Here is a 12,972-nt window from a genome sequence, read left to right as displayed (position 1 = left end):
TGGCCTGATGAGCAGTGCTAGGTCTGTGCCCAGGATCCAAACTGGAGAAACCCTGGGCCATCAAAGCGGCGTGTGCTAAGTTAACCACTCAGCTAAGTTCAGCCACAGGGCTGGCCCCCTTATCTTTATTTCTGATTGAGCTTTGTCAAGTAGAATCTATCCACCATTGACCCCTCTGTGCCACTCCCTCCTAGCGAACCTCACTTTGTCATTTAGCAAAAGACATGCTTCACTGTCCCAAGAGGGCTCCCTATTAAAAAGAACCTATTAAAAAAATCTCTTTGTCATGAAAATAATCACCTCTTTTTTTTTTTAAAGATTTTATTTTTTCCTTTTTCTCCCCAAAGCCCCCCAGTACTTAGTTGTATATTTTCTTAGTTGTGTGTCCTTCTATTGTGGCATGTGGGACGCCACCTCAGCATGGCTTGATGAGCAGTGCCATGTCCGCGCCCAGGATTCAAACTGGAGAAACACTGGGTCGCTGCAGCAGAGCGCACGAACTTAACCACTCGGCCACAGGGCCGGCCCCGAAAATAATCACATTTTAATTTACCAGTTGGTAAGTAAGAAAAAGAAGAAAATATCAGGGCCAGAAGGAACCTTGGAGAACATTTAAACCAACTTCCACATTCTGCAGATGAGGTTAAGCCCACATGAAGACTCAGAGGCGGCATTCCACACGCTGCTTTTTGGCAGAGCCCACAGGCAGAGAGAGCACAGCAAGGCCCCTCACTGGTGTTAACTGGCTGCTGAGCACCTGAGCCAGGACTAGCCCTACATGAGGATTCACCCATGAACCCAAAGCCATTTCTAAGAGCTCTTTAGGATGGTTCCAGACCACCCACTCTCCCCGACGCTCCTTTTTGGCTCTGCAGCTTCACCATGAATAGCCCCCCACTTCATTCATTCAATAAATATTTACTGAGCACTTACTATATACCAGATGCCAAGCTACGTGTTAGGAAAACAGCAGACTTCCAGGTCCTGCCTCCTGGTTCTTAAATTAGTAGGGGAAACAAACATTAAACAATTAATTCCCCGAATAATGGTTAACTTACAGCTGTTAAATGGGGGGGAGGTGCATAACTTCGTGTTGGGGAAAGAGCATGGCTGCGCTGAAGACATGAGCTACAGGAGGTCCCAGAAGGATGAAGACGGAGGAAGGAGGGAAAAGGGGATGGAAAGAGATCCAGGGGAGGGGCAAACGCCAGGAAAGGGACGGACCTGGGACTTGTCACAGCTGAAAAGTTAAAAGGAAATTCGTGTAGCCAGGAGAGCCAAGGAGAGGGCAGAATTATATGAGCTCTCTAGGTTGTAAAGGGGGGAAAAAGAGTTCATAGCAAAAACGTTGTGGACTGCGGCCGAAAGCAAGGTTTCAGTGGAACATTTACAAGAGGCAAATACGCCAGAGTAAATGAGACCAGTCAGGGGCTTGGGGTTGAGTCTTGGTCTCCACGACTCACTAGCTGCATAACTTTGGGTAGGTCACTTCGCCTTTCTGAACCTCAAGATACTCATCTGTGAAAGGAGAATAATCATAATTATCTTCCCGATCTTACACAACTATTATAAGAATCAGATGAGATGCTGTCGATGAATATATTTCATAAACTTCAAAATGCTAATATATTATTTCCTTTTGTTACTGGTATATTCTTTATACCAAAATAAACCATTCTTCACAAAATGGCTCCATATAAAAAAATAACACAAGCATCACCAGAGTTGGGACTTTGAGGCCTAAGAGCAAACAATGACACATGTAAAAATGATGAAACCCTGCAGGCCTGAAGCAAGCTCAGAACTCATGGCCAAGTACGGACGCAGGTCGCCTGCCCTGCATTCCATGGCCGAGCTCAGAAACCCGGGAAACACAAGCGCCGGTTCCCAAGGCCCCAGCACATTGGTAATCAGATTCCTAGCACTCTCCTTGCCCCAAAGGGAAAGGATTTAAACATTACATCCCAGAACAGAAAGCCTCAGGACCTTACCTTATCAGTGGCATCTTTACCACACTGTGAGGGAAGGGAACAGAGAGGAAAGAGCACCTCACACACAACAGCAGAGCCGATTTCTCAGGCACATGAGATGCCCTCTCAGCTCCCAGGAGGGCAAGGCGCCCAGCGGAGGCCCCCGGTCACCCCTCTGCTTAACTCCCCCAACTCTGAGTTGATGACCCTTGCGCCTCTTTCCAACTCTCCACATCCACTCCTTAATTCTTCTCCTCTAAAGATTCAAGGCCCTGTTTCTGCAGTCACCCTCCATCACCACCAGCAGCAGCACACCTTGCCGAATTCAGCAAACCACATGCACAGTTAACTGCAGGATTTATTTTTTAAACTATAGTCATGCACCGCATAACGACGTTTCGGTCAACGATGGACCACATATACAACGATGGTGCCATAAGATTAGCACCATATTGCCTAGGTATGTAGGAGGCTATACCATTTAGGTCTACGTAAGTATACTCTACGATGTTCGCACAATGATGAAATCGCTTCATGATGCATTTCTCATGTGTCCCCATTGTTAAGTGACAAATGACTGTACTCAGTAAGAAAACTTCAGGGACCTAAATATACACAGATGAGGTAAGGAATAGGTACACAGTCTCATGTCACTCAATTAATTGAGTATAGGTTTAAAATATTCAAGTCTCTTCCAACACACTCCCAGTTTCATGGACCACTCAACCATCTCTGCTCCATCCCCACTACCTGCCATCAGCAGGTTCCTCTGCTGACATCTTTGGGCAGGCCAGTGCTAGTCGTTCTCCCCATGTCCCTAGGCAGACCCACAGGGACCTGTTTGGAAAGTCTCCCCATGGCTGAGAGAGAAACAGGGTCCTTTATCCGGGTCCCAAACCCCACATATGGCTCCTCTCATAAGCACCCACTTGCGTCTCCCCAGGGACAGCCCCTAAACTAGCCTGTCTTCCAAGGTAGCTTTTAACCCAGGCCCTCCAAGCTCAATCAGGTCATCCTAGCTTTTCCCAATTTCTTCTGGGCAAAGAGGTTTCCTAAGAGTTAAAACATTTCATCAAGACACTATTCACCTCTCTAGCCCATCCAAGTAGGACAGATCTCACCCCAGTACCAACTATGACATCGAAATCCCAATTCAGGACCCATTCGATTCAGGACCCACTCATTGGCTCAAACCCATGTTTATTTCACGTACGAATCACTCTAGCCATCTTCCCCCTAGATCCCCTTCAATCGCAGCTGTATGAGGGAAGAGGGTTTCTACTCAACAGGCTAGTCTCTTTTCTAAATAATAGAAGCCATATTAGTTACCTTCCTCATTTAAAAACAAAAAAAGGGGAAGGAGATAATAAACAGCACATCAGCCCCAACATGGCACAAAATGCGTCTAATATACGTACATCTTTTATTGCCCTCGTCTGCCACTCAGATCTGGGACGTAATCACATCAGCCTGCCTTTCTGAGAATCCGTAGCTGTGTTTTTAATCTAATTCAGGGGAGTGGAGATAAATCATCATGAAGGTCCCGATTTTCCAAGCCAAGAGCCTGCAGCGGCAGCAACAGCAATGGCATGCTAAGTTAAAGGGCCAGCTGGGAAGGGGGGGTTATATGCAGTGATGAAGACCACACGCCTGTACTGTTTGTCTTCATGCCAGCCTGCAGGGTTGCAGGGATGAAAGACAGACCCAGCCACATGGAGGTAAGTCAACAAGAACACAGGAAGCGGAGGGCAGGGGTGGTGAGATGGCCCCACTGTTAAGGCACTGTTTACATCTTTCACTGCTAAACAGACGTGCAGGGTCTGCACAACCCCTCGGCAAAGCCCGGTACAAGTGGGCTGTTTGTGGGAGGCCACATCAGAAGTGAAGGCACAGAGGTCAGCCTTCGTCACCCAAGTCACTGACAGAAGGAGGCAACAGTGCAGAGACATCCCCTGAGATAACCACTGCACCCACGGCACCCTCCACGGCTCCCTGATGCATTCCTACCTAGAAGAGAAAGGTCGCCGTCTCCCAATACTCAATTTGGCAATCAGCAACCGCCAAAACCTGGGGTTCAGACTACCACCCGCAATTCTTGCTTTCCCTCCTCCATTTGTGGTGGGAACAAATGCACGCCTTGGCTGTAACCACAGCTTATCTCCCGAGTGAAGCAGAGGTTGTTGACCACTGGGAAAAGGAGGCCTCCCACATCCTGTCAAAGTCATTTAATACAGTAGCCAAGGGCCACATGTGGCCATTTAAACTTAAATTTAAATTGATCAAAATTAAATGAAAGAAAATAACTTCTTCAGTCATACCAGCCACATTTCAACTGCCATATATGGCTGGTGGACACACTGGACAGCACGGATATAGAATATTTTCATCATCGCAGAAAGATTTATCAAACGGCGCTATATTAGATCTGTCATGAAGCCGGGAAGATCAGATCTTCCGGCTCTTGACTAGTAGCAGTGATACGATCATGACTGTGACCATTATTACTAACAATTAGCCAGCGGATAACAGAATTTGGTAATTATTTTTAACTCGCTACTGTAGTAGTCGTGATTGTTACAAAGTCCTATTTTTACGGAAACCACCCCAAAATGCACAAAGCATTCCTCACGTTGCAATAAAAAATGAGGGTCTCATAATATCATAGGATGAATCCCAAATCTTGATCCTGATCAGCAACCCACCCTGCCTTCTCTGATTTATAGCACCATCAGCCACTTCAATGCTAGGAGGCTGCCTATGCCACTTCTTCGAAGGCCCAAGGTTCACAGGTCGATAAACCAATAAATTAGGTCGAAATTAACTGCGGCTCATTTTAAACGGAGGGAAATTGATTTTTGCATCTACGTGGCTGGACTGAATATGCCACGTGCCAATGGATTCTGGCGTACCTAGAGAATGCACAGGAACGTTCTGTGCTTAACAAAGACAACGCCTTACCCCTGCAGCCCAGACCACTTCTAGAAAAATACTAATCAACGAATATTCAAACCCAAAATGCACTGAGCTCTCCTTTACTTTCCATCACAACCAAATCTTAAAAAATGGAGGAAAAGTTAATGTAATACCTCAGCTTTAATATATTTCTATGCAGCCAACTATCAATTATCTGCATCTGAATTATTGTCAAAAATTCTAAACTCCACACTGGCTTTCCCTGAGGACATTTATGCCAGCCATTTCACATATCAGATGCTCAAAGAATGCAAACATTTTAATATTCACTTAAGCAAAATTTAATTAGGAAGGTAAACTGATGCTTTAAAAAAGAGAGACTAAATAATTACATAGCAGAGACAATTAAGTTATTTTTTAGATTACTTGCTCTCCAGATTATTAGAATGCTCCTGTGTCTGTCCATTACAGTGGACAGAAAAAGGATGGCTCTATATATCTCTGGCCCTGGGATTAAACAATGACAATACAAAGATGGCTGTCATCTCTAAAGAGGAACAGACCAAAACACGACAATGCAATGTTCCTGCAACATCTGTCTTTTGCTTTGGGATGTTAGTTGCTGTTAGCATCTTTCTCCCGGATCCCAGGTCTCAAAGCAATTTATTAAGCATACCATTAACTTCATTTTACAGAGTATAAAGAAAACATTCTCGAAAACAACATGAGTTAAAACCAAGATCCATAATCTCTACATTCTGACATTCTCACAAATCTGGGCTCTACATCTCGAGGGAAGTGCTCCCTAGCATCTTTTCAAGTTACGAGAGGGCTACATAATGTTGCTCTCCTGGCCCGCAGGAACCCTCAAAGTGGAATGAAAATGAGTTTTCTTTCACTTGGCCTGAAGAAAAAAGTAACAATCTATTTCATACTATGACACTTAGGTGACTCCCTTCCTATTGACAGTTATAATGCTATAAATATATTTTGGAGCTAGAGTTAATCTCATTACTCATGATATCAGGGGCTAGGGATAACAGAAACCACCGATATTTCAAGTTTCAAATTTTATGTACATATATGTTATATACGCATAGAATGTTTCTTGAAGGACACAGGAAAAACTGATGACAGTGGTTGCCAACTGGGAAGGGGCACTAAGTGAATGGGAGCCACAAGAGGGAGGGAAATTCACTTCTCGCTACGTATTCTTTTGTACGAATTTTGTTTTGTAAGCATGTATTACCTACTGAAGGCTAAATAAACAAACTGGATGGCTTTTCACTTCATCCCTTTACTTCTCCATCTCCTCAATCCTCTCCATATCCCCTTTCGCCCCATTCCTTCCACCTCTCAAAGCCTCCACCCACCATGCCCCAAGACATGCAAGCTATAAGGAACTAGTGACCAGAGACCGGGCAAAGAATGCACACAACAAGAGATGCCAAGTGGAACCAGGAAGTTTTCCAAGGTCACATCCCTTATCGAGCCAACCCAACAAGCCAAGCAACTCTTCACCTCCGTAGAAGCCAACTTGAAAAACAGCAAACGCTTGGCCTTCTCATATTTTGGAAGCATACAGGTCAAACATCCTAACTTCAGAATCAACCAGCCAATTCTTTCCCAAGCAAGTGTATCATGCGAGAACTTACTCCAAAGAGATCTAAAGCTAAACAGAATTCCATGCCCAAAGGAGGCTCTTTGTCCCAGGGCCTTGTGCTGTAACTGACACTTTATTTTCGGTCTCAAATCAGGACACTGAATACTCCCTGGCCTCTAAAAAGCAGGAATTATGAAGAGAGAGCTCATTGGAAGGAAAATAAACCTGTAAATCCTGTTAGGCTCTATCTTCCATTCCAAAGGATTTTTCCCCAAAACAATACCATTAGCAATACCATCATGGCCCTAAAAGGGAGGATTCTGCACAACAGAATCCCAGCTTTTCTTTAAAAATAACCCCAGGACAGCACAGGAAAATCTGGGCTCTGCCAGCCGCATCCTCACCCCCAAGTGGGCCAACTCATTTTCACTCGCCATTTGTGGGCTCTGAATACCTTTTCTACCACTTGGATGTGCTTCCTACCCCCTGGCCTCTCTTCTTCCAGGTGGGCAGTCGGTCCACAAATATTCTCTAAGGGGCTCCCAAGAGCCAGGGACACAGAGAAGAGAAAGACTTGACACATCCCCTCAAGGAGCAAACAGGGAGATGAGACAGTGAAACAAGCAGTTCCAACACAAGACGTTAAGTGCTGGAACCCAGCTCCAGAGAACTCTGCCCACTGGAGCCGGGGAATGCCAGGGGGTCTTCCTTAGATGCTAACGAATGGAATAGGAGTTTCACAGGCAAAGACAGGAGCGGGGGAAGGCCATTTCAAGCAGAGGAAAAAGCAAGCATGACGGCACAGAGGCAGGGAGGTGACATAAAATCAGGAAGAAATTCAGTGTGGCAAGAATTATGGAATCCCCCTTCCTGGACTTGGCCCTTTTTAAAGGGGCTCAACTTCTGAACTCTGAACTTGGGCAGAAAAGTTCTAATATCTGATAGCAAACTGTTTTCACCACTACTACTGTATTTCATTATTACAAAGATGCCTCTAAATAATCATGGCAGAAACTAGTCTCCCACCCTGGACAACACGAGGATGAACACGACCAAAACTACTAAGCCGAGTTTACCCCATAGGTTAGCAGAGCCAGACAAAAAGAACCCACTTTGACTCCAGCACAGGGCTCTCTCTCAGATGCAGGTACCTCCCTGCAAAGGCTCTCCTTGCTCCTCACCCTGAAGCTCCATCTCTGACACATGGCCTTAGCATCACCCCTAGGGCTACCTCAATCAGGCAGCATCTGCTTCCAGCCTTAATCTGTGCTGCTAGGCATCCTCTTAACCCCACTCAAAGGTCAGAGGGCAAGAAGCTGCAGAGTGTCTGAGCCCACTGACCCTTTATCGCGCCATCTCCCATGCCCCCCAAGATCATACAACCCACTAACACCTCACTGTAGAGTTGTGGTTGTCCCGTCCGGCACATTTACATGCCTGTATTTGCATCTGCTTTAACGTCTCCTTAAACCGTTTTCTAAAAGCAGGGATGAAAAATTCCCTGCCCCCATCTGCACCCCCAAGCCTATATAAAACCACACTCAACTCAAGCGATACTATGGAAAAACACTGCAATTCCTTAGGTTTAAAAGTTAAAGGGCAGGGGGCTGGTGTATAAACTGGAGCTTGGCTTAGGGCTAGGCATAGAAGGGCCACAATTTATACGCCACATCCTGACACTTTTGAGAGTGAAAGCAGTGCTTTTCCTAACCAGCAGGGACGATTTATAAACCAGGTCGGTCCCAGGGAAAGCAGAGGTAAATGGTCACCCTTGCTAGAAAGGTCATTCCAAATAGATGTGAGTTCCTCCGGAGCACCAGGAGGGGCGCGCCAAGCCCCTTCAGTCACTGATTCCTGTGCCTGTGGTCTGAAGGGTCTACTTCTGATAGTGCTTGTAGCAGAAAACCCAGTACCAGGAAGTTCTTCCTTCTATCTAACTCAAATCCTTAAAGATTCAAGTTAATCCTACTTTTAATAACCTCAGGGCAACAGAGAACAATGGCTAGGGAGGCAGCCTCGGAGAAGAAAAAATACTGCCCTGTGTCTTCACCCTTGGAAGGGTGGGTAGGAATTCCTCATTGAGTCTGACTGCTGGTTCTCCATCCTTCATCTGAATCAAACTCAATCTGGCTGGCTCACAATAAAAAAGCTGAGGGTTTCGGAGTCACTCCCAGTGAGAACGCAGTTCATCTTTATCTTGCCCCAAATCCCCAGGGTCTTTCACAAACCAAACCCAAGGAAGATATAGCACCTGTATGCCTATTTTTGAGACCAAGAAGCTGTTCCCTCAGCCCAAACTACAGCTGTGGGGGACCTGAGCTCTGGAAGGGACTGTCTCCCATCCCTCCCCACCTCCAGACCCCAGAGAGCTGATTCAAGCCCACAGCAGAGCGGGGCTGACTTGAAGACTCAGTGAACAAGAGAGCTTCTTCTGCTCCCTCCCCCTCCATCGGGATGCTGGCATCCCTGATGAGAGCGAGGACCTGCCGACTTCTTTTCAACAATACAAAAAAGAAGTTTCTGATGGGATGGGGTAGTGTGGGGGTGGGGGACAAGGATCTGGACTGCAAGGGAAGAGAGTATGCAGGCTCCAGCAGCCCATGCTCACCAGCAGTTCCATGCCCACTGGCACACGCTCTTGCCCAGGGGCTGACAGCGGATGGGCGCCAAATGCTGCCAGCTTCTCGCCACTATCCTTTCCCCCTTTATATATCTATATAATACTTATAATTTATATATATATATATTTCATAGGCGTTAAAATGAAGTATTTAAGAAGCATTGTATAAAGCCAGGGCAACTATTTGATCCCCAAAGGTCACTGAGACAATGCAGACAAAAACTAAAGAGCAGGCAACCCTGTCCCGTGTGACCTTGGGCTGGTCACTTCACCTTTCCCAGCTTTGGTTTCTTCATCAACAAAATGACACAGCAGCATAAGATGGTTTATAAGGTTCTTCCCGGCTCCCAGGGTTGAAAATTTAACTCTATATATTTCCTGAAGAAACGGCTAAAAGAAAAATAGGGAAGAGAGGCAGAACCCAGACTAATCTTTTAATTTCTACTTTAAAAGGGAGCATTTTGACTCTAAAAATGGTGCAATTTACCACCTCCAGTGGTCCCCCTTTCTCTCCCCCACCAACCTGCTGGTTGTGCTGATGTCAATCTTAACCGCCGGACTGGGAGTCTTGTGAGGCAATAACATGGTCAAATTAATTTTGCCAAAGCTGATACTAACCTACAAACTCGGCTTGCAATTCCTAGCAGTAAGTCTGGCCATAAAAGTGAAATTCACATTACTTATGAGATAATAAACCTATTGCCTGGGTAGAAATAAATCACTTATTGAATAATAATGCCCACCAAATTCTTGGAGTCTTTCATATCCAAGTGGCATAAGGGATACTCCTGTCCAACATAATGTCAATATCCTGAAGGGGAGGGAGGAAAGGATAGAACCTCACCACCCCCCCCCCCCCAAAAAAAATTCAGCCCTTACATACACACACTCCCCTCTTGCTTTGGCTATACCAAGACAGGCAAGCTTCCAGGTTTGCCCACCTTAATTGTGGTTAAAAATGCTAAGTGTGGAAACCCCCTCCTCTCACTGTTCTGTGTAAGTGTACTGCAACCGCAGGGCGCTCGCCCCTACTGCCAACTGATGATACACTAAAGAAAATCCGTTTTGTATCCATATGTAAAATGAAGCTGCACCCCTCCTATACCTGCCGGAAACTACACCAGAGTGCACAGATCCCGGGGAAACAGGCACTGCACCCCACGAGTTACCTGGAACACGTTTGCTAAAATCGACAGGAAGAAGGAAAGATCAATGCAATTCAAGTGCTGACGGTTGTACTCATGTGAGGGGGAAAAAACAAATGCAAGCCGGGAAGTCCCCAGTGGTGCCTGCACCTGGGAGGCGACTGCAAAGGATGGATGCGGGGGTGAGGAAGCGCAGGGAGAGGAAGGCGCAGGGGGAAGGCGGGTTGCAAACTGCTCACCTGTCCATACACCTTGATGGGCTCCGGCTGCAGGGCAGCGCTCCGGCGCCTCCGGAGCGGCTTCTCGTCCGCCCCGCGGGCAGCCTCGCGCGCCCACAGCCGCAGCTCGCGCGGGTCGCCGCGCACCACGAGGAAGCCCTGGTCCTGGGGCAGGGGCGCGCGGCCGCCGTGCAGGGTCTGCGTCCACACCTCGCAGAGAGCCCCGGGCGGCAGCAGCGCGACCAGGGCGAATAGGAAGGGGAGTCGCGACTCCCTCCTGCTGCTCCGTGTCGCCATGTTCGGGCGAACGCTACTGCAGGTGGCGCCGCCGCCAGGAGAGAATGTGCAGCGCGAGGCTGAGAGAGCGGCCGGGCCGGGGCCGCGCGCGCCGCTCCCGGGACTCCAGGCCGCCCGCGCCGCTCCGGGCCGCCCCGCTGCGCCCGCCGCCACCGCCGCCACCGGGTCCCGCTCGGCTCGGCGCGGCGCCGTCACGTGTGAGGTTCGCAGCCGCGTCGCCTTCGCGCACTTTCTCCGCTCGGCCGCCTCGGCGGCGACTCCGGCCCCTCCCCCACTTGGGGATGGGGAAGTCAAGGCAGCGAGCGCCCGCGGGACACCTCGTCGGCCGCCCTGGGGCAATCGAGAGTTACGTGCGGCTTGCTCGTTTTCGCTGGACTTAGTTACCTGCCCTGCCGGGTCGTGTGGAGGTCATCCTAAACCGTGGCCAGGCTCCTTGCCTGACTCCACGGCCCCCTGTCCCGCCACATGACGACCGTCCCCGCCTCCTGCTGCATCCCCAGCTCCCAGTGAGAGCCGAGAGCCCAAGAGAGCAGAGTGCAAATTAGAGTCCAGATGAACCCTTCCCCGTTGTGAAACTCACAGAGTTTCAACTACTCCGGGCACCGGAACGCATTTGAAGTGGCCACAGCCAAAAACTACCCTTGATCGAGCTAAACTGCCCTTGCCCCAAGCACAGTAAATATACACCCTGCACGGAGGCAGTAAAAGCAAGGGTACAGTTGACCGGGGACTTGCCACGCCTGGACAATTAAACAGCTATACAGTGGTTGCTTGCACATATGAATACCTGTGCCTGACACAGGGCCGGCAGCACAGTGGCTTGCTGGTGACCCCTCCAGGGTGACCAAGCACTGAGCCACCCTACCACAGCCGGAAAATGGGCATATATACCAATCCCTTCAGCCCGCAGCCAACACTGCTGCAAGTACTCTACCCCAGGGATATAAGGCTTGCCACTAGGACAGACACCCAAAGAGTGGGGAGGACACACTTTAACCCTAAATTCAGCTTGGAGATCCAGTCTCTCTTTGAAACACAAGGAGATAAAACCTCTGCAGTTGGAACTGCTGAGGCACACCCAAGGTAAATCTTTTTTTGCAGGTTTGTGGGAGCAGTCAAGGCCTATCCACCGTGCCTCCTCTGTTTCGTTTTGTGTTTCACTGCGCTCTGGACTCAGATCCTGGTTTCTGGTAAGACTAAAGACAGGGAGCAGGGCTGAAGGAGACTACGTCTACCCCCGCATACAAGCCCTTGGTTTAGAGGGAGGAGGGGGTGGCCAGTTCAGGGCCCCCAAAATGCTCCACGTCCTCACCAAACCACAGTAGCTTGATTCCTACCCCTGCTGTCTCTAGTACTTTCCGGTTAGCTCACATAGCCCCCTTCCCCTACCCAGCACCATGGGTGACAGCCTGCCAAAGGAGGGACAGCCTTGCCTCACCTCCCTAAATCCGACATTCTACCACCCTCCCCCACCCCATACCAAGACTTGCTGGAGACTGGCCTCAGGTTCTGCAGTCCCCACCTCCTTCCACCCCCACTTCCTCCCGCAGTCAGATCTCCTGCAGTCTTTCTGTCCATCCCAGCATAATCACAGAACCACCCAGGTCTCCCCACCAAGCAAATCACTTATCCTCTGGGAAAGCCACCAAACCGCTGCCAGCCGCCACTGTCCACCTAGACCAGCACCGTCTTGTCAGTATCATCATACCGGGAGTGGACCACCCTGTGGCCTCCGGAGACCGGCAGCAGAGACGCCTCCAGCGCCATTTAATCCCCAAAGGAAAATGAGAGGCACATGCCTCAAGTCAGAACACCTTGTAGATGGTTCAATTATTGTTTTTTCCAACACGTATTTAATGAGAACCTTCTCTACAAGAGCAAGTGTCAGAGTCCCAGCAGATAACAGAGATACGTGCACCCTAAGTGTAGATTTAAAGACAGGGAGCTGCTTTTCCCACACAGACCGCTGGCCTGAGGTTCGGATGGCAGTCTGCGGGGAAGCCTTCCTAGAGCAGGGCCAGCCACTCGCTGATTTTGATTTTGATTTGCAACTTGATGCTGGAGAACTGGCAAGAATGCTCAAACATAGTTCATTTATTCCTTGAAAGCCCTCCTTTGTAATCATTATCTACGTGCCAAGCCGTTCCCAGGTGGATAATCAGCAAACCATGAGACCGTGTGTGCCTCCTAACCACAGGGCACAGTG

General features: G+C 48.6%; 1 protein-coding gene across 1 annotated transcript in view; it reads right to left on the bottom strand.

Annotated features, from left to right (window-relative positions):
• The window catches only part of SORL1 (sortilin related receptor 1), a 158,164-nt gene extending 146,919 nt beyond the window's left edge, over positions 1-11,245 (bottom strand). Inside the window, exon 1 of the mRNA XM_046637979.1 lies at positions 10,491-11,245. Within this exon, the coding sequence (XP_046493935.1) occupies positions 10,491-10,766 (276 nt within the window). The 5' untranslated portion in view covers positions 10,767-11,245. The remainder of the gene's footprint in view (positions 1-10,490) is intronic.
• Positions 11,246-12,972: the final 1,727 nt, after the last annotated feature.

Source organism: Equus quagga, chromosome 14 (assembly GCF_021613505.1).
Source record: "Equus quagga isolate Etosha38 chromosome 14, UCLA_HA_Equagga_1.0, whole genome shotgun sequence".
NCBI lineage: Eukaryota > Metazoa > Chordata > Mammalia > Perissodactyla > Equidae > Equus > Equus quagga.
Note: the sequence above shows the minus strand (reverse complement) of the source record. Positions and strands in the feature narration are given on the sequence as shown.